The 27,786-nt window shown below is 49.3% G+C and overlaps 4 protein-coding genes and 4 non-coding genes across 8 annotated transcripts; 2 read left to right on the forward strand and 6 right to left on the reverse strand.

Moving 5' to 3' along the window:
* Positions 1-695: 695 nt before the first annotated feature.
* On the reverse strand, positions 696-12,892 carry YALI1_C02831g (uncharacterized protein; the record flags this gene model as incomplete). The annotated part of the gene is made up of 3 exons (XM_501349.3): positions 696-11,897; positions 12,154-12,317; positions 12,829-12,892. 3 exons carry the CDS (start codon positions 12,890-12,892, stop codon positions 696-698), a joined length of 11,430 nt encoding a protein of 3,809 aa, XP_501349.3.
* A 680-nt stretch (positions 12,893-13,572) lies between these two features.
* On the reverse strand, positions 13,573-13,653 carry YALI1_C02849r. Its single transcript has one exon. It is a non-coding gene; the product is annotated as a tRNA-Glu (tRNA).
* A 659-nt stretch (positions 13,654-14,312) lies between these two features.
* Positions 14,313-14,391, reverse strand: YALI1_C02856r. The gene has a single exon (XR_011031470.1). It is a non-coding gene; the product is annotated as a YALI1_C02856p (non-coding RNA).
* Positions 14,392-14,477, reverse strand: YALI1_C02857r. The gene has a single exon. It is a non-coding gene; the product is annotated as a tRNA-Trp (tRNA).
* A 901-nt stretch (positions 14,478-15,378) lies between these two features.
* On the forward strand, positions 15,379-16,062 carry YALI1_C02866g (uncharacterized protein; the record flags this gene model as incomplete). The annotated part of the gene is made up of 1 exon (XM_068282177.1): positions 15,379-16,062. The coding sequence occupies one exon, from the start codon at positions 15,379-15,381 to the stop codon at positions 16,060-16,062; it is 684 nt and encodes a 227-aa protein (XP_068138278.1).
* A 31-nt stretch (positions 16,063-16,093) lies between these two features.
* YALI1_C02873g (uncharacterized protein) lies at positions 16,094-16,405 on the forward strand (the record flags this gene model as incomplete). Its single annotated transcript, XM_068282178.1, has 2 exons — positions 16,094-16,232; positions 16,287-16,405. 2 exons carry the CDS (start codon positions 16,094-16,096, stop codon positions 16,403-16,405), a joined length of 258 nt encoding a protein of 85 aa, XP_068138279.1.
* A 538-nt stretch (positions 16,406-16,943) lies between these two features.
* YALI1_C02882r lies at positions 16,944-17,015 on the reverse strand. The gene has a single exon. It is a non-coding gene; the product is annotated as a tRNA-Cys (tRNA).
* Positions 17,016-17,523: 508 nt separating this feature from the next.
* YALI1_C02904g (uncharacterized protein) lies at positions 17,524-19,158 on the reverse strand (the record flags this gene model as incomplete). Its single annotated transcript, XM_501351.3, has 1 exon — positions 17,524-19,158. The coding sequence occupies one exon, from the start codon at positions 19,156-19,158 to the stop codon at positions 17,524-17,526; it is 1,635 nt and encodes a 544-aa protein (XP_501351.1).
* Between the last annotated feature and the right edge of the window lie 8,628 nt (positions 19,159-27,786).

Here is a 27,786-nt window from a genome sequence, read left to right on the forward strand (position 1 = left end):
AACAAATCTCCAACTGTACTTGACCGAAGCTCCTTAAGTAGCAACCTCCTGAAGACATTATATACAATATTCAGATATTCATTGGATATTATCCAGCGCATACTACAACAGGATAAGCTGCGCCATTTCAATCAAAAACGCTGGGCTGTTGAGGGACTCCTAGTAAGCAGGTAGGGGTGGATTTTCCGAACACGTTTGAAGGGCACTTTGGCCACATCCACAAAGCACTCCATGCATTGGTTGTAGGTCATAAGTGGGTGCAGTAGATAACGTCCCGGGTCCGTTGATCTTCGTGATGACGTAAAAACCGAGATAGCGAGGGGCAGCAGGTGTAATGGTCTGGTTGGCAGCCCGCTGTAGATGAAGGAGATGCCGTAGTTGCGGCAAATGTTGACGTAAGAATGCGAGTTGAAGGTCTTCATGTGCTTCTCTTATGAGAGGCGCGCAGAGCACGCTTTGGAAGCTTGGTCGCGTCGCGAATAGGTTCAAAGTCGAACCCCTCGGGTGCTAGGTGCTATGACCTGGGCTCATATCCTCGAGCTGGGTACTCGGCAGTATTCTCAGGAAGGACTCCATTTCCTATCTACACTACACCCTGTAACACAATGATCATAATATTCAATAATACAATAACACAAATCCTTCTTGTCACACCACACAAATCCTTCCCTAACCCTCCCTCTTCACTCCTCCTCTTAAAGATAGGCCTGCCAGAGGTTATCGGTCAAGGCCAGGTATCTTGGGTTGACAGCCTGAGAAATCAGATCAATGACAGTCTGGTTGGCAGGCACGTTGCCCTGACCCACCTGAGCCAGAGAAGAAGCCCGCTTGACAATACCATCGACATTGACCTTTACAATTTCCCGAAGTTGCTGGTCCTGCACCGACGGTCGGTGCTGCTGAGTGTACCAGGAGATCATTTCGTCTCTGACAAACAGCGACATGTACTGGTCAAGCGAGAACTCAGGCTCAGTCACGGCCCGCGCAATTAACATGATGGCAAACGAAAACAGACCTTCCATGTTTGTAGGGCCCATGAGCTGCTGGATATTGGGGGTCAGTCTGAAGGGCACGGCCTCGCCGTTGTGGAACGTGGGTGTGGACTTTTGCGGCGGCAGAACCGGCACAATGTCCGTGGTCCACACGTTGCCACTGCCCGTGTTGATGAGAATCTTGTTGGCGTACCGGTTGTTGATACTCATCATGAAGATCAGGAAGGTGACACCAGCATACGAATACGAAAACTGTTTTCGGAAGAGCCAAAAGTCCGAAAACTGCGGGTAGATACGCGTAAAGTAGTCGCTGAAGACCGTCTTGGGCACCAACTCCTCCTGGATCGAGCTCAGAATCTCCATCTTGATGGACGAAATGTCTGGCTTGGGCAGCTTGGAATCAAACGCAGCCCGCAGCTGGTGCATGGCAAAAATCGACGGCTCGTCCCTTGACACGTTCTTGCGGTGACAAAAGTCCTCGTAGATGGCCTGCATGGACACGTAGCGCGAGTCGTCCTGCACCAGACGAATGTGAGGGGACAAAGGCACACACAGGGGTAGTGTGAACTGCAGGTACCGCTTGCGGGTCTCTCTGTTGCGCGAGAGGGCGTCGTTCAAGATACGGAACAACTGCATCACCCGCTCCTCCCGTCGACAATGCCGCGCTGAGGGATACTGTACGGCAAAGGGGTGCATGGAGCCATCGTGGCCACGGATGGTAAGCCGCTTGTAGCAGATTCCATGGCCCCGCACAATTGACACCGTGGGCATGAACCGGTCAATCTTGACAAAGTGCATGTTGGAGTCCTTAAGCTGTAGGTACTGTCCAGGCACCTCAATGTCCTCAAACTTCTGGTAGTGGAACTCGGAGAGATGGGGAGACAGCGCTTCCAGGTGAATCGAGCTGTTTCGAGAGTCCAGCTTCTCCTCAAACCGGTCACGCCACTTTCGCAGCCGCGTCACGTACGTCTCGAGATTGGGCTTGTCGGTCACAAACTCGGCCTCAAACGCGGACTTGATGTGCTTGGGCAACACCGACTCGGCGAACCGCGTGATGTTGGCCTCGGTCGTGGCAGGAAGCTTGGCATCCTCCTTAGGGTAAGGCAATCGGCCCATGTACTGCACGCCATCGTTGAGCAGCGCCATGATGAGTCGGTACGCGTCCTCGTCCACCTGGCACTTGAAACGCTGGTAGATTTGGTCGACCAGGGTCTCGAGAGAGAGTGCCAAGAGGGGATAAGCGGTTTTAAGGATACCCATGATCTCGTCCACATACTCCCACGGTGCGGAACCGGCAGGAGAGCCGCCAGGAGGTGTTCCAGCGGCAGGGGTGCCGCCAGCACCAGCTCCAGAAGCTCCGGGGGTGCCGCCAGCACCAGCGGCTCCAGGAGTACCTCCTGAAGCCCTGGCAGCCATGGCTTGTCGCTGGAGCACAGAATAGTCCTCCTTGGTGGTTCGGAGGTGGAAATGCAACGCCTGGGGGTACGTCTTTGCAATCTTGATCAAAATCGCAGACGCCATTCGAGCCTCTCTGTGTGCCAGAGAGGTGAGGAGCTGCGGAATAAAGACGATCCAGTACCACACCGGCACGTCGCCACGGTAGTTTTGGAACGCCTGTGCCAGATTGCCCTGCTGGTTGTCCAGCGAAATGAGCCAGAGAATTCGGCCCAGCAGCTTTCGAGCCTTGCCGTTCTTGTACAGTCCCGCAGCCTGCAGGTAGCACGAAATGGCGTTGTTGGCGTAAATGATATCCTTGGGGTTCTCCTTGAACCGCTTGTCGTTAAAATAGCCCCACTCGGCCCAGGCCTTGGGGAGATAGAGGTCAATTTGGACAGCGGTGGCGAAAGCCTGGTTTGCGTCGTCCTGGACATTTAGCTTGGCCAAGAACATACCCTTGAGCGTGAAGAATTCCGCCTTTTGTTGGGCCACAAAGTACGCCAGGTTGGTGTTGGAGATGACATCCAGACCGGTGTTCAACTCGGCCTGGTTCTGGTAGTGACACTTGGCCTGCTCCCGCAGCTTGAGGAACGCCTCCTGAATCTCAATGTTGGGCAGCGTGTAAATCTTGCTCAACTGGTTGATACACACATCGGGCATGTTGTGCACACGAGCCACGTGGGCAAACCGGTTGATGATCCAGGCGATCTCGTGGTAGCCCCGGTAGGCAAATGAGGAAGTAGAAGCTCCAGCTCCCTGCTGGCCCTGTTGGCCCTGTTGGCCTTGAGGGACCAATCCAAGATACACCCGGTTAATGACGCCAAACGCGTGCTGACGCCAGGTCACAAGATCACCCCAGATGTTGATATCGTCCCATACGTTGGGAAGACGCTCTCTCCAGGCCTGAAGCACACCCTTGAGCTCCTGAGACTTGGCATCCAGGTTCTGAGCCGTGGTAGAGGCCAGGGAAGTGTACACCTGCGACGCCTCCATGAACTCCACGTACTGCTGGAAGGTGTGCAGCAACGGGAGGTGGGCTCCCGTGATGGGAGTTGGCAGAGCAGCCCAGTTTTGGAGCACCAGCTGAATGCCCTCGTCACAGTATTTGGACAGCGTCTGCAACGTCTCACCCTTCTGGGCGTAACTCTGCAGACACAGGAACGTCTCAAAAATCTGTCGTCGGGGTGTAGGCACGTCCATGACAGTTCTGATTGACTGCTCAAGCGGCTCCTTATCGGCATTCCAGTCAGCCACTCGCCAGCCGCATTCAAGCAGCAGATCGGTGAAACCCTCATGCTTGGCCAGCTCAGTGAGAATATCCCACTGCTGCAACTTCTGGGCACATAGAATCCAGTGGTCTTCCCAGAGAGAGTACTCGGACTCGCCGTAGGGAAGGGCTCCAGACCGCGCCTTGATCTGAGCAGCTTCATACAGCTGAAGAGCCCGACTCCACATACCACACTGCTCGTAGGAAATGGCAGAGTTAGTTTCTGTGTACCGCGCCCGACGTCTCCATAGGCCATAGAAGGTATCGTCCTCCTGGATACCCGCATAAAGCTCGGCCAGCGCGTCAAGATTAGCCTCCTCAATTTTGGCGCTATCAACCTGCGAGTTGGAGGGGATGGCGGCTGTGGAGCCATCTTCCAGGCACTTTACAGCCTCGAACCAGCCGTCAAACGATTTGCCGAGATATTTGAGAAGATGGGGCGGCATAAGCAGGCCCTGGCACTTCTCAAACGCCTTCAGGAAGGCCTGAATGACATTCGGACGGGCTTCGGCTTGCCGGTTGTGGTACTCCTTGGATAAGAGAGTCACCAGAGCCTTGCTGAAGTCCGTCTTGTCCTTCCGGGGGACCTGGCCGTAAAGAACGGGGAACAACAGCGCCCACATCTCGTTCACGGTCTCGGGAGAACAGTACTGGATGTCCACAAGGGGGTTGAGAAGAGAAGACACTGGAGCATCTCGAATGCCCTTGAGAAAAGCGCCATGCTTCTGTAACAGGGGTTTCAGCTCTGGAGAGGTGGGCAGATCGTCTGGAACCTCAACATCCAACCCTCCGAGACCCTCGCCAACACCGTCCATACCAGAAACAAGATAGTTACCCGGCTGCAGCTCCAACTTGCCCTCAATGGTGTTGTAAATGAGCTGCAGACCCTGGTGGATCCACTGGTAGTCGCCAAGAGCCTCCCAGTTTTGGTGGCCGACAATGTAGAACAGACGCTTGACGGAGTTCTCAGGTAGTGACTCATTGAGAATGCTCATGAGCTTGCTTCGGATCTCACAGTCTTCACTTCGGGTGCCGACCAAAAATGGCGTCTCCATGCGAATAGAGAGCTCCGACTTGGCCAGCTGGGGGTCGGTGTAGATGTCAATGATGACCTGATAGAGCAGCTTCTTGAGCGTGGCGTCTCCTCTGTTCTCAAATATGATCATCTTGCCAAGAATGGCAGCCTTCTCCTTCATGGATGGGAACAACTCCGTCTTGGAGAAAATCCATCCCCGAGTGATGGAGATCATCTTTTTGCACAGCTCCGGATCAGGTGACCGTTCAATGAGCTGTGCAAAGAGAGACAGAAAGACTCGACGCTGGTCTCCGAGATACGAGACACGTGTCGATGTCAAGTCCAGGATCTTTACCAGCAGTTTGGTGGTCATGGATCGCTCCAACTCGGGAAGAGAAGCCTCTCCGTCGCCATCCCCGCTCTGGGTGATATGGTCCTTGCACAGCTTGCCAAAGGCCTTCATCATGGGCGCAAGAACAAAATCGACCATGGTGGGATCGACCTGGAACAGCGTCCAGCAGAGCGTGGTGCCCGCAGAAATCGAGTTGGGGCTGCCAAGGTTCTCCAGGATCGTGTTGTTGATGAGTGTGATGATGGTGGGGATGGAAGAGTCTGCCTCGGGAGCAGCGGCGGCATCTGTGGCACCAGGAACAGCCACAGACCCGCCAGTGTTGCCACCGGTGTTCTTGATAGCCTTGAGGATAATTGAGAGCGCACCCTGCAGCACCTCCTGGATGTCAGAGTTGTTGCTCTTGATGCATTTCTCGAGCAGCCGCTCAAGATGAGGCAGGTTCTCAAGGATCCACTGGTCGCTCTTGGTGGCAATAGTGGCCTTGACAACTTCCAGAGCGTTCAAACAAAGACACAGAGTGTTGGGCGAGTTGAGATCATTCTGGACAAGCGACCGATCAAAGAAGGTGAGCTTGACACAGTCACGGGATTGCACGTTAATCTCCAAAAGCTTCTTGAGAATGTCCAGGATGCGGCTGGCCAGAGGTGAGTCCACCACCTTCTGGGGGTACATGCAGATGTACCGAATGAGGTATGTGACGACGGACTCGAGCTGAGCAGAAGAGAGAACACTCTCTGGAGGAGGCTTGGGGGGTTCCTCCTCTGCCACCTCAGGCTCACCCTCCTTCTTTTCCTCCTTCACTTCACCCTCCTTCTTTACCTCCTTCTCCTCCTTGATAGGCCACTCACCATTCTCGTACAACTTGTACTCTCTCTTGGCTCTCTCCTCCCACTTCAACAAGAGACCTGCCAAATCGGCAGCGAGATTCTGGTTCTCTGAGGGCGAACCAGGCGAGAACGACAGCTTGGGCATTGTGGCAATGATGTTAGGGACAAAGTAAACAGAGTACTCGTAGAAGAGGTCCGGGTACCGCACCACAAACTGGTAGACGCCAATCACCTGCATGATGTTGTGTCCGTACTCAGACAGCACCCGTCGAGGCCACTTGGCCCATGTAGGAGATGGGATTCTGTCTGGGAGCACGGGGGCCAGCAAATCGAGCGCTTGTTTCACCAGCTGACGAGCCTCGTTCTGCGACGTCTTCAGAAGCGCCACGTAGATCTGAATCACAATCTTGGGCAGCGTCTCGTAGGCGGCAATGAAGTACGAGATGACCACGTACGCTGCTTGTTTGGACACAATGTCGTCGAGCTTGATAAAGTTCCAGCCAAACTTGATCATGTCCTTTCGGCCCTCAGCCACCAACTGAGGAGCGTAGTTGATGAGCAGGGCAGACAAGTGCAACAGCTCGAACCGAAGCTGGTCAATAGACGCAGACTTGTCGTCGGTAGCATCAAGTTGCGAGGGACGCCAGATCTTGGTGTGCACCAAATCCAGCCAGTTGCCGGCCTTGTTGTTCTGCGAAATCTTGTCCAATAGAAGAGCGAGCGACTTGTTGCGTTTTTGCTCGACAATTAGGATCGGATTGACAAGCTTGTTGAACACAAAGATTCGTCCGGCAATATTGAGGTGTCTGGAGGTGCTGCACAGCTCCACCGCCTTGGTCAGATACTTGCGCCGCATCAGCACGTCCGTGGAACACACCAGCGAGTTGAAAATGTACTGCTGAAACGACCACGAGATTTTGAGCTCTTTGTTGGACGTGAATACCTTGATGAGGCCGAACACCATGTCGATGGATGAGGTGGACGGATCACGCGACTTCAGAAACGCGACCGCAATGTTCTGCAGCGTCTCGATGGTCTGCTCCGTCTGAATGTGGATGGGGTCTGTGGGTAGGGTTTTGGATACCAGAGCAGGCAGGTCCTTCACGTGGCCCACGAGCTTGGAGAGGAGCTGGGGGGTCATGACAGGCTTGATTTCAGCCGTGGAATCCTCTGTCTTGGTCACTGCCTTTGTCTCACCGTCGGCCTCTCCCTCCTCCTTCTTCTCCTCCTTCACCACCTTGGGCTTGGCTGGCTTGGCGTTCACAGAAGCCACCACCTCAACCAGGTTACAGATGGCAACTGCTCTCTGTCCACCTTGCAACTCGCCAATCTTGGCCACCAGTTCGTCCATACGGGTGATGACCACGCCTCTGAGCTCGTCACAAACGTCCTCGGTCAAAATCGAAGAAAACAACCGACCAAGTGTTCGGTCCTGCAGCTTTGGAGCAAAGTAGTCAAACGTCTGCTCGGGGTAGCAGTTGAAGAACTTGCCGACGGGCACCCTGAAGGGACTCTTCTGCTGACGACGCAGATTTCTCTCCAGATATACAATCATATTGACAATATCGTTCATGAATGTGTGTGCGGTAGACGGCAACAGGTGGAACACGTTCAAAATGGCCACGATGATCTGTACGTTCTGCTGGAGAGACAGGTTATGAGTAGCCAGTTGGTGGAGAGTCTGAGGTTCAGCACAAGCTCTCAGGTGGTCCAGCAGCTTGCGGCCAATCTCAACCTTGAAATAAGACGTCAGGAGCTCTAGCAGCTTGGCGAGGCCCTGAAGGCCGGCCACGGACAGTCGCTTGTGGTCCGACAGCGACATGAGAATAGGCTTGAGTCCATTCTGAAGCAGGTCTTTGGGCAACTTGTTCTTGTTGGAGAGAACAGACCGCAGACCCTGGTGGGCAGCTTCGATAACGGCGTCGGATCGCGAATAGAGCGTCTTGAAGAATACGGCAATGATCTTGGACCGAGTGGGAGGTGCCTGGATCGCCGTGTACTCGGTCTGGGCGAGTGCAGCGGACAGCAACTTGATACAGACGATTCGGAGTTGCACGAGTTGCTCGGCTGTTCGCTGTTCGAATACTCGGTGAGCAGCAGTTAGAGACTCGTCCTCGGCGTCAACCAATGCCAGAGCTTCCAGAATCAAACGAGTGAGCTCGTCGTTGAAGGGCAGGAAGCCGTTGCCGAGACCCAGGCAGTAGGTAATGGCGTCAATGTGGCCAATCTGCATAGGGAAAGGCAGAGCTCGCAGCGGCTTGCCGAAAATTGGAGCCAGTAGAATAGTTTTGACGGGCTCAAGGATGGCAGACACGGACGCAGACTTTGTCACTTCAGCAAGAGTAGCCAGAGCCTGCTTGGAAGTCTCCCGCACGGAAATGTTGGCGTTGCCGAGATCGTAGGCTAGCAAACCAACCACCTGCTTGAACGACTTGTCTGCCATCTGCTCGGCAGACAGATCAGTGTTGCAGCGACGCAAAATGTGGAGATAAAGATTTCGAGCCACATCTCTCACGTGACCAGGCACATCCGGGGGCACGTCCTTGCACACAAACAGAATGGTTCGGGTGAACTCAATCTGCTTCACCTGGATCCACCGCAGTGGACAGTCCAGGTCCTGCATCAGCGTCTTGAGACCTAATACAGCGCCGTACTTGCGGTAGTACTCCTCCTCGAAGCAGCCATGCGAGAAGCGTCTATACATGGACACGTACAGAGGGAACTTGAACGCTAGCTCCTTGCTGCCAAATACAGTAACACCGGTGTTGAACATATGCTTAATAGCGTCAATACCTCCTTGCTTGATGGACTCATTGTAGTGGCTGAGAGCAAACATGATAGCGCCAATGATTGCCTTGCAGTCCAAAAAGGTCTTGCCCTCATGTTCGTTGAGATCAAACGAGGTGAGTTCCTTCCGTTTGTCCAAAACATATCTACCAAGGTTCAGGAAGACAAAATGGTCGCACAGGTTGTGAATAAGCTCAGTGGCCTCCTCCTTGACAGCGTCGATGGATAGAGAGAAGAAGAGCGACTCCAGCAGCATCGTCAGTAGCTCATCCTCGAGCTTGCGCTTGACGGGGTACTTGACTTTACCATCCTTGAGGTGGTACTCGCCGTTATCCTTGGATTTGGGGAAACCCTCCATCGTCAGAGCAGTCACCGCCTTCTTGATAGTCTCGCTCATATCAGATGCAATAGGATGAGCGTCGATCAGCAGTTTCAGGCAGCCCGACAGGTACTTGAACGCACTCACCCGGTACTCTAGACGCCGCTTGGAGTCCTCCAGAATCGCCACAGAAGCCTCCAGAGCAGGCGTAATGTTCACAGGTAGCTTTTCCTCCACGCCCTGGAACTTGGCCACGATCGCCAGATCATTGTGCACCGCGGAAATCGTCTTGAGGTTGTCGGGAGGAGTCAGAAAACGTCTGTTTCTGCCACCCAGCTTGCCCAGGATCCTCAAAGTCGTATGCGAGTGCTGATGGTAGTACGGCAACGGCTTGAGATGGTTCCACAGCGCCTGCATCACCTTGTCCATAACGGGCTCGATGATGGGGTCAAAGTACTCGGCCGTGAGGTTGTCGACGCAGAGCTCGAGAGTCCGGAGACCTTGCGACACGAGCTCCTGAGAGCCGTTGAGAGCAACGACAAGCGGAGACATGAGGTAGGAGAGGTGCGGGACGAGCACAGAAAGACGCACGGGAACCGTGAGACACAGCTCGACGTAAATATCTCTCTCCTGTGGCTTTCTGGCAGTCAGAAGCAGCTTATTCAGTGACTCGAGCAGCGACTGGAGCAAAGGGAGCACCTCCTTGTATAGCAGCTCGAATCTGCCTCCTCCAATGCTTCGGAACAATGTTCGCAGCAGGTAAAAGTACACGATTGGGTCCTTGCTGGTGGTGGTCAGTTTCATCGAGTCGATAATGAGACTCTTGAGATGTGGTAGAAGAACAGCCTCGTTCTGAGCGGGGAACAGGTTCACCGCCATGAAACACAGCTTGAAGAGCCGGATCAGAATGTTTGATTTTTGAATGTTTCCGTCTCCGAGCTCAGGGAGCTTCTCCTTCAGAAACGAAATCAGCAACGAAGAGAAGTTGGCAGAAGTAGCTTCGGAAGCCATGAAGAATTGGGGGATGTGAAGCAGTGCAGAATTGGAGAACATGGCGTCGTAGAGAAAGGGGAGCTCGCTCTCGATGATCTCGTTGAACGACGCCGAGTCAATGTGAATGAACACGGTCACAAATGTCTCCATGAGATCCTTCTCGGCTTTGGAACTGACCACAGGCAGCGAGGGGGCACCGAGGTCGTTGTTGGCGACCGTAGCGGTCTTGTCGGTCACGTGAGAGGCGAAAAACAGATGACCCTTGATGCCCTCCTCAAACAGCTTGCGGAAGATAGTAATTTGCTCAAAGTTGAACAGTCGGGCGGACTCGTTCCACACAGCCTCGCTAATGTCGGCAATTGGACATGGTGGGTTGCACGACTTGAGGCCAAACATGACCGTTTTGAGGAAGTTCATGAGGTTCTTGAACAAGTAACGGGCGTCCTCGAGGGGATCCGTCGTGGGAGTAGGGTGAATCTTGATCAGCGACGACGCCTGGATCTCAAAGTAGTCAAAGTCGTACTCGGATTCGATCCGGGGCTTCTGCGGGACGACATCGTTGGACTCGACCTCGTCGACTTCTAGGTCCTCGGCCTTGCGTTTGAGCCCAGATGACTCAGCAGAGGTTCCCAGCTTCACGTCAACCTGGATGTCCTCCTCGGGCTTGACTTCAGCAATGGGTTTGTCTCCACCTTCAGCCTTCTTCTCAGCCTGCTCTTTCAGCCACCGCTCGTGGCCCCTCATGACATTGGGATATGTTCTGTTGAGGGCACCGAAGAGCTCTGTGAAGGCATTCAGAATCAATACCATGGTCTGACGGCCCTCGTTGCGATCCTGCAGCTTCATGATCGGGTCCACAAGGTTCAGGAGCAGCTTGGCACTCATAATCTGGAACGAGTTGGCCAGCGACGCGTCCAGCATATTGGCGCAGTACACCTTGACAGTCTTCCAGATTTGCTGGAGCGTCAATTCGCTGCGCACGTGGTGAATGAGATCCGCCATGATAGAGTATGCCAGCGGCTTGAGCGTTTCTCTGACTGTCAGACCATCACCAATCAACACCCGCTCCTCCAGCAGAATGTCAATTTTGGGGATGAACATGGTCCTTATATCCGTCGACGTAATGTGTCGAGCGGCGACCAGGAGCTCCTTTCGAGCGGCGGAAAGCTCGCAGGGGCAGTCCTGAAGAAGACGCACCACGAGATCGGGAATGATCACGTGATATTCCTGCAGAAACGGCGGGAAGCCTCGCAGCGCGTATGCCAGAAACGACATGGTCTTGACCTGGCAGGTGATGAAGTCGCCGTAAGCCGCGCGGTTGCGGATCTGGGGCGAGATGGTCGTCAGGATATCGCCACGAGCCTCGGCCTGGGCATGGGCCTCGGCCTGGGGAGGGGCTTGAATTCTCAGCATCTCAATCACGTGAGGCAGGAACTGAGGCAAGAGTGTGGGCACCATGGCTCTGTGGGTGGAGAAGAGCAGTACCACAATGATGGGGCACTCAATGAGCACCTTGAATGAGAACAACGACTTGGCCAGGGGGCGAGAAGCTGCTCCGCCAGGTGTGGCGACGCTCACGTCTCCGTCAGAGACTAGAGACGGCGACATGGGGGACTGGAAGTTTGAGGAGCCGGTCTGGTTGACGCCAAACGTGTCCTTGACGACCGAGGGGATGTTCTTGTAGAGGTCGGTGACGAGCTCAAGGAACTGGGTCACGTGGTCGCCGCCCAGGTGCGCCTTGTAGCCCTTGTGCAGGGCCGTGAGGATTTTCATACATGTCACTCCGTTTTCTTCGTTGTCGGTACGGAGGATGGACATGATTTGCTCCAACAGAGCGGAGGAGTAGGGTTTGAGGAGATCGTTGGTTTGTAGACGAAGGAGTATTTCGAGGATCGATGATCGGAGTTTCTGAGTTAGTACGGGAGGTGGGGTGAGTGACTAAGTGAAGAAAGGCAGACATACTGAGAGCCATAGTGGCAGATGTCATTCATCAACAGCAGCAACAACTGTGACAGTATCCTCCAGTCCATATTAGTCACTCCTCATCTCTGAGATTGAACCAGGAACCGAGTGAGATGAGAGGTGATTGTTGTATCTCGTGTGTCGTCTGCATTTATCAGGTTTTTCTCTTGCCATTCCTCTAGAATGATTCTATCGTACTCACTTGCTCGACGGAAATACTCGTGAAAGACACGGGGGTGGACTCCAAGATTTTGGTGTATACCGGCATCATCTTCTGCAGATAGTATTCGTAGTCTGCGGGGGAAGATTGAAATGAATCAACGGCATCTCGGAGTTCTGACGCAGCGACTACTTTTGATTTTAGGTCTGGGTTAGCGGAGTTCAATGGAGCTCCAAGAGCGAATGGATGAAAGGGCAGAGCGACGATATGTTGCTCTCGAGATGATGGCGATATGTAGCGACGAGAATGCCAAACCGAACGATTTAGACCGGTGAAGGACGATATGACAGACAGTGTAGCATGCATGGGCGAATGGACGCTGGAACGGACGAATATGAAGTGCTACAGTAAAAGTGGCAGAGTCCGTGGTGAGGAACACTGTTATGCCAGCCTTTCAAAAGTAGCAGAGCCCATAGTGTCGACCACTGGTGTTATGCCAGCGTCTCTACAGACAATTCTCACTGACCATCACAACACCACATCCATTTCGCCCAAAAACCGTCGAATGAGCTCAAAAAAACGTGATCCTGGCTCGTCTCCATCGTGTTATTCACCCTATCCACCTCTTTTGTCACTCAGACGTCTCCTTCGCATTTTGTCGAGTTCCATCACTGGGTGTCTCACACCTCTCCGCCTCTTCACCTGCTCAATACTCACCGGAATCATCGCTCAGACGGCTGTGGAACGCATCAACTTGCGCCTGGGTTGAAGCGTCGCGCATTTTGGGCTGTGACGGGCTCAAAAACGATGTGGAAATGTGATGTGTGGAGCAAAAGAGACTACCGAAATGTTCGTGAACACCAACTGGGACATGCACCTTGTGAAATTTCCTTACGTAAGCGTGTATAGGGTTGAAAACCGATAAATGGCGAGTGGGGGGCGGTTTTTTCAAAATTGAAAAGATTTTCCCGTGATATAAGCGATTTCGAGTCGATCTGTATATTGAGATTTTCAATAGCTCGTCAGCAACACATCCGAATGCCCGTCTCCAATTTCGTGTTTAGCTTTCCCTTCTGGTCAGTGGCTGGGAAAGTTTAATTTTTCTATGAGAAAAGTGATCACCCTCGTTAAGGACCAAATATTGGGTGGATTGAAAATCTGAGTGGATTTATGGAATCAGCGTATCTTGAGCTCCTCCCCGATACCAAATTTGAAGGTAAAAATCAAGAATTTTGGCTGATAATGGCAACGTCTGGAATCTGACAAAAATGTGGGAACCCCGTTTGTGAAATTTGCTTATGTAATCGTACATAAGGTTTCGAACATTTAGACGAGAGAAGGCATCTCTTAGTAAGCGTGTACCAATTGTCTGGCGCTTAGTAAGCACGTCCTACCAAAATGCCGTAGTGAGGGTGGGGAGGGAAAAAGAGAGGTGACGCTTACTTACTTGCGTCTAGCACACTCCGATACGGGGAATCGAACCCCGGTCTCCACGGTTCTCGACTTGAGAGCGTGATGTGATAGCCCCTACACTATATCGGACTGTTTTGTTCCGGAGGAGGATGCAGGGTAGATGTGAAAGACGGGTTTTGGGGCGACATAAAAAAACGGAAAAAGTGGGATAATGGAAAGGGGAGTTGATTATAAGGTTCCACTCGAGTTTTTGAAGTTGTGAGGGTGTTTTTTTGAGAATCTGGGGTGTTTTTTGACGGAGTTGAGGTCAGTGGAGGTTGAGCAGGGCTGGATAGGAGATGGGGAAGCAGGATATGACAGAAGATGGGAACAGGACTTGATGACTTGATGAGGTGATCAAACCCGCTCCGCTGAATCAATTGTGATTGTCGGATTTACTATAGAAGCTGTGGATGAGGAGATAGATGAGCGATGTGTGTTTGGAAGATGAAGGTGAACTTGTATACTGCACCCTTAGATAAGTCTCTGTTACGTAATCAGATTGTATGGCAGCAGAATGTTGGGAATTCAGTTGTTTTGTGGTTTCCACTCAGACATTTTCATACACTTTTCATCTACATTCTGGTCTATACACGGTCGGATCAGCTCTCATATTCCGACTCATTTTTGAGGGCACAATTTCCGAGCCGCATGAGCAAAAGGCGAGATATCTAGGAGATAAAAACCAGTAAAGCATTGGAGGAATACCCTGGAAGGAAAAAAATAGACCCGTTCTCGCTGTGTGGAATTCAAAAAAATCACTGATCAGCTAGAAGCTAGGGGAATTAAACCCCCATATGTTCCTCCACTGTCAGTTCTGTTAGAACTTGACATGGACAGGAATTGAACCTGCAACCCTTCGATTACAACCAAGTTGACTGGAGTCGAAAGCTCTACCATTGAGCCACCACATCAGTGATATTATAATTTTTTTCTGTTTGGACCCAGCTACAGTGAAATCTGGCTTTTTTTCCCCCATTCATTTTTCTGGCCTTACAGGGCGTAATGGGCGAGGGGACTGATTGTGGAAAGTTGCAGAGGGCTCTATATACATTCACACATACAAAAACCTCGATAAATGTTGATCTGATGCCTCTGGGGGTTGTTTTTGTTGGGGAGAGGAGAGAATGTTGTATCAACGACAGCAGAAGGACTAGAATAAAACAAAACAAAAAACACGTGTTTCAAGTGGAAGATTTTAACGGGAAATTCGATTAGAAGATGAAAGGAAAGGTGTGAAAGCTGTCGTCATGCTGTTGGATGATTTTCCCCATTCAGGAGGGTATTATCTCCATTAATGTCAACTAAATGTAACTATACTCATGAAGAGAACTAGGCATTGATACATGGCGAAACAGCCCAATTTCGCGATTTCACAAATACAAGTGAGCTGATCTTTTCACAGATAGATAATAAGATCACGTGACCGTCGTATTAGTGAATTTTAGTCAGCTGTTAAAGTCCCTGATTTGTTTTGACTGGCCATGTGTAGGATATGGGTCAGTATCATTAGTTGGGTTTACTTAAGAGCCAACTAAGCAGCCACATGTTCCACATGCGCTATAAATTTCGACTAAAAAACCCGTATTATTTCAGTTGGAGGTTGAACAGGCGACATAGATACTTGAAGATGAGACCACCGAACGTATTGGCAGTTTTCAATATTCAGTCACTGTTTCCCTGGTTACTTGTACCAGAACTGGGTTGTTACTTAAACTACATCACCACCTAAGATCGTCTCTTTCTCTTCTCCATCTCTCGAGATATTCTACACCAGCTCATCATCTCCTTCTAAACACCAGCTCAACCTCTTCCATGGCCATAAACATTGGACAGCTCAACGCGCAACTAGCTGACAGCAAGGCTCGTCTGGAAGCGGCCCGAATCAGAAACGACCAGCGACTGAAAGATGCCAAAAGACACAAATCCAACTCCATCGGACGCCCCAGATGGGTATCTCCGACCAGTTACAGAGCGGGACAGGACTCTGCACAGCTCAAACACGCCAACCGGATCACTTCTGGCTACAGGGACGCCAGTACACACGCTACAAAAGATGCCCAACAGAGAAGTGAAAAGTTTCGACAAAAACCCCAAACTGAAGGCCAACGGACGTCATATGCTTTATCTAAAGCTACCCCGAGAAATGTCCCTTCAATAAGACACGTCCAGCCTGCCAAATACAAAAGAACCACTCCACAGTTGGACTCAGCAAGACTACAGCAGACTGTTAGACGAATGGCGACTACTGAGAAACAGTCCAAAAGTAGATTTTGCCGGGAAAACAGCATCCTTACGTCGACCGTCACCGACCCCCGTCTCAGTTTCTCAGAGGCTCTAGCTACATCTTCCCCCAACGTCAGCCGGGCCGAGGAGGAAGATGTGGCGGTTTTGGCAGTCCGGTCGGCTAAAACAGCTCTAAAAAGCTATCTAAACGGCACTATTTCTCTCAGTCCACAGCTATTGTTGCAGTTGATTAATTGTGTTTGTCAGGACTGAGATGAGTAGGTATGTACAGCAAGAGTCGTTAATGGGGAGATGGAGGGCTCCAAGAAAGGACATCTCTACCGTGAATGACAATTTTCTTGTTCTTGTTACCAAAGTATTGATACCAAAAGTGTCTATTCAGCAGTCGGTTCCCTCTGGGTGGTCAACAGAAGAACCATGCTGTTGATTTAATCGGAGATTTTTACCAATCTAAGCTGTCTAATCCCGGAATGAAGACATTGAAGTAGGTACCTACTACAAGCACCTACCGGTACAGTATCTACCTACTCGTCGTCCCATGTCACCGTTTCTACTGCCATTCTACGGCGTACCGTTCTTTGATGGGAATTTTTGAGGGCAAAAAAACCACCAAGCTATTCTAGTCTCAAGAACAACCGCCCTCCAGACTTAATGGGCCTTTATCCACTCCTAGTCTCACCCAATGTGTGTTGAAATACCCGGTAAGGTGATTCCGGGTCAGTTCCTCACATAATGATCAGAGCTCATGACACAGTGATGAGAGGAACCAGCCTGGTAGTAGACGAGATGTCCATATTAGACGATGTCCTGTAGATAGGTTTATCTACTGATCTAGAATTTTTCTGGCGAGTGCTACAGGAACGTGGTGTCCTTGCGATGAGTCGTTTTATTAACTATCCCTAACTAATAATACTTATGATATTCAATAAAGTGTTCTCTCTAGAGCACCCGTTTTTTAGTCCCAACTAAATTTTGTTGAAAACACAAGCAGAAAGAGAACTCTGCAATTAAGGTAGAAATAAGAAATAAAGAAATACAAAAAAAAAACGAAAAATTAGAAAAAAAACAATAAAAAAGAGAAAAATAAATAAATCAACAAAATATAAACGCCTCATTCAGGCAGTGCAAAAAGAAGGTCCCACCGAGATTCGAACTCGGGACCTTAAGATTTGCAATCTCACGCGCTACCGCTGTGCCATAGGACCGAATGGAAACCATGGAAAAAAAGTGGCTGGGTGATATCCTACTAGAATAAAAAAATAGTTTAATGAATCATTAGAATTAAAAAAAAAAGGTTTTTTAATGAATCATTAAAATAAAAAAAAAGAATAAAAAAAAAGGTGAGAAAAACGAAAATGGGCCCGTTTGAAAGCCGATAAAGAAAAGAAAAATACGAAACTATTGACAATCGTCAGATGTACCTCTGTCGAAACTTACGTGCCCATTGAAGCAGAATATACGCGGGTTGAGTGGTCCGAATGTGGACGTGTTTAGAAGTGAAATTCTGGACTTGGTAATGTGCCAGACTTGTTTCTCTTCTCATAAGACAACATTGTCCGGTAATGCCCAGTACACATATACATTCCTACTCCATTATCGGTCTGATGCCTCTGGCAAGTCTATCCCACATCCCTCCCTTCCATCTGATAATCAATTCATATATATCAAGTCCGCTTGTCCATCGACTTTTGTTTTGTTATTGTTCTCACACGGTTAAACATCACAAACGCAATTGTTGCAATGTCCTGTGCCACAGCTATCACCATCGTCCTTCTTGGGCTTGCTGGTGTGCTTGGGATCGTTGAAGGAGATCTCGGTCTCGCCGTGAAGAGGATCATGCGTGGTGGTCACACCGGGAACCGCAGGAGTACCAGGCATGGGCATGGGCTCAGAGGCTTCGGCCTCAATCTCCAGAAACTGCCGCTTGAGGTTCTGGCCTTGACTCTTGATGTATCCGACCAGCGCAAGACCCGAGACGGCTGTGGCGCCCAGCAGAATGGTGTTGACGGGGCTGGGGTTGAGGTGGAAGGTCTGCTTGGTGAGTCGGTCGAGCACCGACTGCAGAATGTTGAACAAACCGGAAATGCAAATCACCACGCCGTAAACGGTGCCAAAGGTCTTGAACCCGAAAATCTTAGCAGCGTAGTCGCTCACGGCCGTGTAGTAGAGCGGTCGGTAGAGCACAAACAAGAACACGTTGATGTAGGCGGCCCAGGGCTTGGCAACGAGGTTAAGGGCTCCCAGAGTGAGCGACAGAGTGACCACGGTGGTCCAGGAGCCCACCAGACTCATATGGTCGAGAACAAAGCCAATCATGGGGATGGCAAGCACGCCGCCCAGAGGCAGCAAGTAGTCGAAGATGCCGTTGATCTTCTGTGCCTGCTCGTGGCCCAGAAGGTATGTGTACTGGGAGTTGATGGTGGCAACAAAGTAGTTGATTCTGAGCATCTGCAGGGTGGTGAAGACGATGATCAGGAACGCCCAGTTGGTGGCCAGCTGCTGTCTAGCAGTCAGGCCCTTGAGAGAGCCGTACTGTGCCAGGTTCTGGGGAGTGGGGGCCTCGTGGACCAGAGAGGGGCGTCGTCGGCTGAGGAAGGAGCCTCGGTTGGAGATGAAGGACGATCGTCGACCGGTGTAGTTGGTGAGGTCTGCGTCTTCCAACAGTGCCTGTTCCTCGGCCTCCATGTGGCCTGCGGAGGTGGAGACCACCGACGCAAACGACTCGTCGGACTTGTAGCTAGTCTGGGGCATCACAAACACCTCCGCCAGGAGAATGAAGATGGGCACAATAGTGTAGATGGAGAAGAGCTGGGACAGCGAGATGCCCGAGTTTTCGTAGGATATTCTGAAGCCGAGGAACACCGCGGACGAGGCGTCAAACGCCCCCGTCAGCAGCGCAAGAATGGTGCCTGAGTACTGCACAAACGTGTTGCTGAGGTGGAAGCTCGAAATGAACACAAACGGGCCTCCCACGGCCAGCAGCGAGTAGCCGACCAGCCAGGGGTCCCCCGGCAGCAACGCGGCGTTAGACAGCACCAGGGTGGCGACAAAAATGACCACAGATCCGACTATGCCGCTGATTCGAGGCCCGTACTTGTCGAGCACGAATCCCACGACAATGGCGTCTACATTGGTCAGAATCGCGCCCACGTTGAACATGAAGTTGAGTCGCAGATCCTGCTCCTTGCAGGGGCCGTCCGACGGCGAGTTGGAGCAGTACTGGCTGTAGACGCCCTCCGCTACCAGAACCGGCTTGAGAGCCGCAAAGCCGAAGATGGGGCCCGCGGCAAACAGACACCAGAGGACCGCGCACGCCACCTGGACGATTTTCCGCGTGCTAGAAGCCATTTTGGGGAGAGGGGAAATGTGTGGTGTGTTGGTGTGGAGAAAGACAAGTTTGTAAATTACTGACTGATGAGATAGCAATAATTATGCACCCACCTGCAGCCTTATTAATGGGGGGACTGAGATAGGTGGTGGGGAAGTTGCGCGGGGGAAAAAGAGGAAAGAAATAGAAAGGAAGGAGAAAAGTCTGGAGGAAAGGAGTCATTAAATAGAAAATACCAATCTTTCAAATTTCAGGTTTTTTCCCTGATTTTTTCAAAATTCTTTCTCACATTAGTAGCCCGTCATCGGCACATCAAAGGCAGCCAAAATAAAATAAAAATAAAAGATAAAAAAACATTGCCGTTTGGAATTACTAGAAAAAAAAACATCAAAAATTGCCCAAAAAATGGATAGAGAGACAGAAAAAACGGGAATTCGATCAGTGTCACGTGACAAACAAAATCCATTCATTGGGATGTCGATCTGAGTGGCGATATCCGTGACAGAACGGGTCTCAATTCCACTCCTCGGAGCTTTTCGTAGATAACAAAAAGTCTATTATTTTGCCCACAACGGGCCGACGAAGTTGACATCGGAGGACGCCGCCGCCAAAAAAAAAAAAAAAAAAAAAAAAAGGACGAAAAAAGGGCAAAAAGGGCAAAAAGGGGTTAAAGAAAGGAAAACCCGCGGGAAGATGTGGGTCGAAATTTCCACCTGGGGAATGTCACCTAGATAGGCGGTAAATCCTTGCGATAAGAAGTAGAAATGAAGGTACAGTATGTATATCTATTACTTGTTGCGATATTGGAGGCTACAGAAGGGCTCTTTTTCTTTTGGAAAACATCTTCAGAATGATAAAAAGACGGTGATTAGATGGCAGTAAAAGAATCGAGATTGCTTCAAAACTGACCAAGATGGCTGATGATACTCGCCAGATGGGGAGAAACCCGAATTAAACTGTGGCGGGATTTGGAGGAGGATAGTCACGTGAAGAGGGATTTAATTGGAACTGTTGGATTCTACCGAATCGAGTGAGTCGACTGAATATTTCAGATTGTTTGTGGCTTTTCTGTAGATTTTCTGAACGTCTCGAAATGTAGGTGTTGTCGAGACTAGGAGAAGTATCTCGTGATAAATAGTCCATAAATGCTGCTAAATTCGGTCTGGAAATCTTGAAGAAGTCCCTAAGTGCATTTTTAGAGCTAACAATACAAGTACAGTACATACTACTGGTACATTCAATGCTGATTGATACAATGGTGAACGGACATGTACAGATGAAACTTGGGCAAGTGCCGAACCACAGAACACTGTTGGACGTCATACAAGTAGCAGGGTCACGTGACTATAAATCACGTTAATTAATAGGGAGAGAGAGGGGGAAAATTAACTGACTCTTATCTTTGTCCTGAGTTTTCCCTGTACCAGCCAGCCGGAAACAGTCATATATGTAGGGTGTAAGATAATACGACGGATTGAGGAGCGAGGAATTCCAGATGGTGAGTCTCCCGGAATGTCAGGAGTTGAAAAGTGGTTGACCAGGACTTGAACAAATCTATTCAAACTTCCATTAGAGATTTTTGGCATCGTCACTCCGTCCTAACTGGCATTGTCCAGGCTCCAGATGAGTCTCTAAAGTGGCCCAGAGAATTTGAGCAGAAGGAACGGGAGTGGTTGTTTGATATATGTTTTAAAGTGTTAATTTGGCCGTGAATGGATATAATGAGTATGAGCAAATGTCCTTTAAGGCGACGTAAGCAATGTCTTCACTTGTCGGTGAGGGGCGAAGGAAACAGAAAGAGTTGAAGGATGATAAGAGACGAAAAGCGAGAAGCGAAGGATGACGAAGGACTTCCAAAAGCTCCAACCTCCTCATAAATTAAGTCTATTCCTTTCAGTTTGTGTTAGGAGATGACGCCCCCATGGGTATCAAAAACTTACCAGCGTTGGTGTATCAATGAGTTAGACGTGGGTAAATATGAGTCAGCCGTGGGAAAAGTTGAGTCAGCCGTGGGTAAAGATGAGTCAGCCGTGGGTAAAGATGAGTCAGCCGTGAGTCTCTGAGATGAGTCAGCATTGAGTATCTAAGATGAGTCAGCCTTGAATATGTAAAGGTAACTCTGCTTTGGTTGATCGAGTCTTTTCCGGAAGACATTTCCCAGAAAATGCGTCTCCTGTAGATATACCATCTACCTTTGCCATACGAATTTGGCATCTCAATCGTTTTTATTATCACGTTATTCAGCCGTTTTCATTCTAATCTCGGTAGAACACCTCCGACAAGTGATATACCTCCGGTCAAACAGACAATCTCGTATCCCGCGTGAATTTGCCTCTGTGACGTTACTAGACCACATAGACTGCTTCAGAGGTTTCACGTGACAACCTGTGCCTGACAGGGCTGCTCTAGTCGGCGTTAATAGGACACTACGCTACCAACGACCGGGGTTGCAACGGCGCTACATAGTGCTGGAGATAAGTGAGTTTCGACGAGATAAAAGTGAGTGACGAGACTGCTTGAGGTTGCAGGAGGAACGCATAGTTGGCCTCTTGTGGTTGCTTTTATTGACCATTTATTATCGTATGATTATTGAGCAGGTTTGTTTTAGCCCAGCTCTGGCGCTAGTCTGGCGCTAGTCTGGCGCTAGTCTGACGCTAGGCAGATGTAGTAGCAACAGTGTGGTTAAATGGTGTTTGGAGAGTAATTTGAACCGGGTATACAATATGAGTGCTACATGAGCGCAATATGAGAGCCGTCCGAGATGTGTCGAGAGAGCTGTAGTAGAGCCGAACGCAGTACAATGGGCTCAGAATGTACATGGCCCATTTCTAGAATGAAAAAGACCATTAAATGGGATTCATGGGCACTATTGAAGACTTTTTTCAACTCCCAGATATGCCAAATTGCAAGCAGGGTATGAAAAAGTGTCTACTATATGACTTTGTTAGACTCTCATGGACATGGACCCAAACGACGACGACGACGACTATGAAGACTCCGGTGATGTATTGAAGACCCTGTTTTCCTTGACTCCGCTTATGAGTCAGACCTATGTACATACTACTGTAAGATCAATGGTGGCTCCATCAAGGACCCTGATCCGATGAGATATCACGTGCAAAAAGTCATGTTATAGAATATAGATAACGTGACTGTAGCGGATTCCTTGACTGACTCGATCGGGTGTTGAAGTTCGTATTTGGTATTTGTAGTATGACTGTACACTGTAGTACAACCGGTACTATTCATTAGGACCATATTGTACAGTTGCTCAGAACACATCTTAGCCTATCAACAGAATGAAAACACCAGGAGCTATCTTCTCAGCACACCTAATACATATTGGTGCTCCGCAGACCGTTGCTCAACCAGTAGTGTCCGCTGAACCAGTAATCCCCAACGGCAACGAACTACTTCGAATCCCCAGTCTTCCGACCGTCTGGGATCATGTTCTCTTGGTCCCGCTTGCGCCGCTTTTGACTCTTCATTTCCCTGTATTGAAGATGATAGATATGTTTGTGTAGATCTAGTTAAACGACTCACGACTACTTCTAAGGAAAGACTTCCTCGCCAAAGGTTTCGCACAAGGGGTCAATAACTATCTGATGTCCTTCAGCCCAGTTTTTCAGTTTAAATCAGTTTGTCCCTCTGTTAGTCAGAAGCCAAGCAGTTGAACATCAATAGAAGCCGAGCCTTCCTCCGCCACCTACATGAAGCCTCCAGATAGTCCAACAACGGTGCGGAAGCTCAAGAAATCTCTCTATGGCTTAGCCATGAGGTTCTGATCAAGTTAGGACAGGAAAGACATCCCTGAGCATCCAAATAAAAGTGCGAGCTCTTGGTGAGTGTCTATGAAGATGATCCGTTGATTACAGATGCCAACCAGGGGTATACAAACTCAACAAGTACATACCACAGACAATTTCAACATGGCGGATTAGGTCTCATTGCAAAACTTTTGGTCGAAAAGTCAAGTGCATTCTTTCACTCTTTACAGGAGGACGCACCACGCAGATCAACAAGGAACTGGACATATCGGTTAAACCCAAGTCCGCCCAAAGGTCATATGGCTACAGAATCACATCTCGGCCGCTCATGACAGCTGGAATTGTTTGGGTTTGGATGCTGGTGGGTTAATTGTATCGTAAGTCGTCCTGAACTCCCACAGTAGTTCCGCAAGACCCAGATATGTCCATTTGGAGATTACTTTAGGACAATCACAGCGTGGGAAATCTTCATAGACCTGTTTGAAAGGCTACAATCGCGTGGCATCAAGACCGCTCAGTGGCCAAGGTCGATGAAGATTGGTATTCAATGGAACCAAACATATCAACCGACAATGTTCCTTTTCAGAGAACCTGTGGCTAGCTAGTGAAGACAGGCAACCAACTCGCTGAATCTTTACTAAGCCACTCGTTTGGACTACTCTCAATCCTCTCTCCTACTGTTGGGAATGTACACTAGACGGGCTGACACTCTCAACGAACCAGCTAGAAAGCATGCTTGATTAGATAGTTAAAGGAACGACTACAGCTCACTTGTATGGATACGTTCCGATAGTACAAGTGCTCATTGACCAAAAAGAGGTCTACATTAGCAGATACACGACCGAAGGACATCTACAACAAGTTTCTCAACTCCAAGTTCTCAACTCCAAGTTCCCAACTCCAAGTTCCCAACTCCAAGTTCCCAACTCCAAGTTCCCAACTCCAAGTTCCCAACTCCAAGTTCCCAACTCTACGTCCAAGTTCTGCGAGGAAACCAGGTACCCTACCGCTACCTTCAACATTGTCCGACATTCTTTGCCTCTTCGCTCTGTTGCTTCCAAACACATGATTCCGTGCAGATTGGACGCACCGAATCGGCTAAACAACAAAGAAAAAACGCACGGCACCGAACAATGGCATTCTGCACATGCACAAAGAACAAAGAGACCGCGCCAACAATAGGCGACTAATTAGAGGCTTAACCTTAAAAAGTACACGACGCTGAAAGTGCCAACAAGGAGGAAAAAACAGGCCAAGTTGTCGAACGGAGAAAATGTCCAAAAATGCTCGGATTCAGGAGTCCTAAAGTCCATCTGAATTGTAGAGACCACATGAATTGATTACAACCGGAATTTCTCCGATATCTGCTCGACACCAAAAGTTGAAGCCATCCTAATCCAACCAATGGGACCCACTCGATAAGCTTCACTAGTATGTTTTTTTCGCCCCTTTTTTTCTTCTTTTCATATGCCTGTAAAAACGTCAATTGTCAACGAATACGGGCTGAAAAGGTCTCCTTTTGTAGCTGAACAAAAGGAGAATATTTCTATACAGCGTTTTATCATGATATTCTCGTTATTAATTGCCCTACGACCAAGTCTAGTTGATGCAAAAATTTCATTAATCTTGAATCTTTCTCTCTCTCCCCCCTGAACCTCCCTCCACAGACATGCACCGAAGGAATGTGCGTTATTTAGCGTGTGTGGGAACACTATCTGCAAGCTTGCGTCAGTGCAAGTAGAGCCTGGATGCTGCTGGGCGGTACCTGGAAAAACGAGGTTTGCTTTTGGCAAATGTCCATCTGCACATGCAACTGTGAACGGACTGAAAAAAAACGACTTTTGGTGGGCTCCATAAGCAGGGGACCACAAGGTGGCGCAGTCCGTTGTCTCTTGTTGGCAATACTGGGCGAGTTGTGGTGGGACATTGAATTTTGACGAAATTCAGTACAGTATGTACTGTGCTGTAGATTGATCCAGCTCTCAGATGGTCATTCAGACCAGGTACCACAGCGAAATCTTTCCGCAAATCTCGTCAAAAGTCTCTCTTGGCCGTTTCTTTTTTCTCCACCTTTTTCTCCCCTCTTTCCAGCCTTTGAAATGTCTAAACCCCGGCGAATCAATGGTGGACCGACCGATCTGCGGCACGTGGATCGACAGACACAATGGAAGATCAATGACGTGATTGTAAATGGCAAGTCTCGATCCGAGTCACGTGACAATTTGACTAAGCTACTGTGATTGATTAGCTAAGTAGTTTTAAAAAGTGAAGAGTAATCCCAAGTAACGTGTTATAAAAAATGGGGATGGGAAGTTGGGGATATAAAGAAGGATTGAAATAAATTTACTGTCATAATGGAAATTTAGGATTCGAGTACAGTACATTCGATACTGCCATCCATGATAAATTCCTCCATCCGACTCTCCTACTTCACGTTTCTCCACAGATCAACTACAGTAGAGACGCATTTATGGGAAACAGAACAGGATGGTAATTGCACCATGAGTACAAAGATAAATAAATGTTTCCTGACAGTCATTAAACCCCAATTTCAACTCTGCACAACCTCATTCTCTCTCTTTCCGCCCATATAGAAAGTTCTAAATTCTTGAAAACAAAACTGATGTCTGTCCATGTCTCTGAGAGAGAATTTCTGGACAATAATAGCAACTTATTCATGGATCGTAATACTTCAAATAAGCCATAAACTAGATTCATCAGTTATTGCTTCATTCTTCATTACTACAGATTACTACATTCACCTACACTATGTACCACATTCCAACTCAACTCCATGAATAATGACTCAAAACGAAATCCGACTTCACCATTGCACTACCCTCTTACTTACTATCAAAATGAACATTGTAATTCCACTCCACCACCTGTCCTAAACCTCTAACCCTCTCAAGAGTCGCTTGAAACTTCCCCACATCTCCATGACTAAGCAAATACCCCTCTTCTCTCCCCTAATCTCTCGCACGTGATCAAAAAACCAACAAACTCTACAATCTGCTTGCACCTGTCAAAATTGCACACCGCTGCTCTCACAGATGCATGATCTCAAACACACAACCGCTTTGGAGGACCCTCGAGATTACGAAACCGACCAGAAGACCCCCTCCCAGGTCACGTGACCGTCTATTACCGGCGCTCCCTCCAGCCTAACCCCGCCATGTCTGGTCTCTCTTCACTCCCGGCCTCTTCCACACCTCCCTTACGCTAGTTGACAAACCTTAACTAAAGTTTTTCAAAATAGTAGGTTGCTCAACTAACATGCTGCTGACAGGCGATGCAAGTTACGGCACGGAAGAGAGCAGTTGACGCGGTCGGATTTGGGTATTGTGAAGCGAATACTGTGCATGTGGAGAATGTTGGATTTGGGTTCATTCCGGGGAGCCTTGGGGTGATTGCAGATTGAAAGCGAAATGCTGGAATTGTGAATGATAGAGTAGTTATATGGATCAGTAGACTAAACCAATGGACTCTACAGAATGACACGAGTCGAATGATATCCCTTTTCCCCCAGGTGGGGTCTTTTTATACCCAATTAAGATCTTCTCAAAACTCCACAAGTCTTCAAAAGTTGAGGAAAACCACCAATATGCCTCCCAAAATGATGGCAGAGATATCCCCGTACTGAGAGGCCCTCGACGAAGACTTTGCACGTTGTTCTGCTGCTCTGGACCAGGTGTGGAAAAAGTTGCCCATTGTTCTGTCATGTCCCCTGCAAGGGCTGCAGGGGGTCCCGGGCCCTCAGCATACATTGGGAGAAAAGAGCCGATTTAAGGGGTCTCTAACTCGCGCTATGGAAACGACATTGAAAAACAGACACTATAATTGTCATCACGTGCCCAAAACGAACACATTGATATTCTCAAAATCCAAATCGACCCCCTTTTGACAGACTTACCCTACTGGATGTTTCACTTGCCAGTTTGGTCCTGCCAGCCCCCCTGAAACAGGTGCAAAGTGCTACAAGTGTACAGTAGCCCCTCTGGTCGGTCCAACGCTCGTGCGGGTCCCCTTGTACCTGCTGGCGGATGGCGGTTTCTCAGGAGTAGCTCTTCGGGTGCAGCATGTGTTCTGAGTCGGCGCAAGATGTGACGCAACTTTTGCTACAGTCATTCTAGAGACATGGGGACTAAACAAATGGACTGAGACAGACGTGCTTGATCCCACGACCTTTTTTTTCAGACCCGCAAACCGTCAATTGCTCAACCTGAAGCGACTCTTGTCAGAAACTTGAATTGCCTGATGTTGACGGTAACCGCCCCTAATGGCAATATCTGCAATCTGTGCATACGACAGTAGACATATTCGCACCTAACAAGTGTCATAATGACCCCTTCTGGACTCTGTACGCTGTTCTACGACGGTTTCACTTGTGCAGATTTCTGAGACCAATGTAGAATGCGCTGCAGAGACGCTACAGCCGAGCAAGAAGGCTGGATGCGTTCGTAGTCACCGTGGCAACAGATTGGAGTAACTCTCGAGTCGATTGGACAAAAATCCAGCCCTCGATACACACATACATCCTTGCACCTATCCCAAGTGGCAGCAGGACGTCAAAAAAGCAAGTATCTTTAAACTATTTTCACCAAACGCACTGTCAGCATTACTATGGTATGTTTACTTTTTTTCTTTCTTTTCTTCAGGAGAGACTTACACAGCGAGTGTGGGGACCACAAGGACAAGGTGGTGCCCTCGACATGGCGGCAGTGGTGACCACAGGGCCCGTGTGGTGATCACATACCCTGTCTTGTGCCCATCAAAAGGGTCGTGTTATGCCCATCACAAAGAATGGGTTGTGCATATGACAATGTCTTTCCAGGTGCGTAAATATTTCTCCGCTTAAAAAAATGAAAACAGATTTGTGAT

The sequence above is a fragment of the Yarrowia lipolytica genome, chromosome 1C (genome assembly GCF_001761485.1).
Source record: "Yarrowia lipolytica chromosome 1C, complete sequence".
NCBI classification, from domain to species: Eukaryota; Fungi; Ascomycota; class Dipodascomycetes; order Dipodascales; genus Yarrowia; species Yarrowia lipolytica.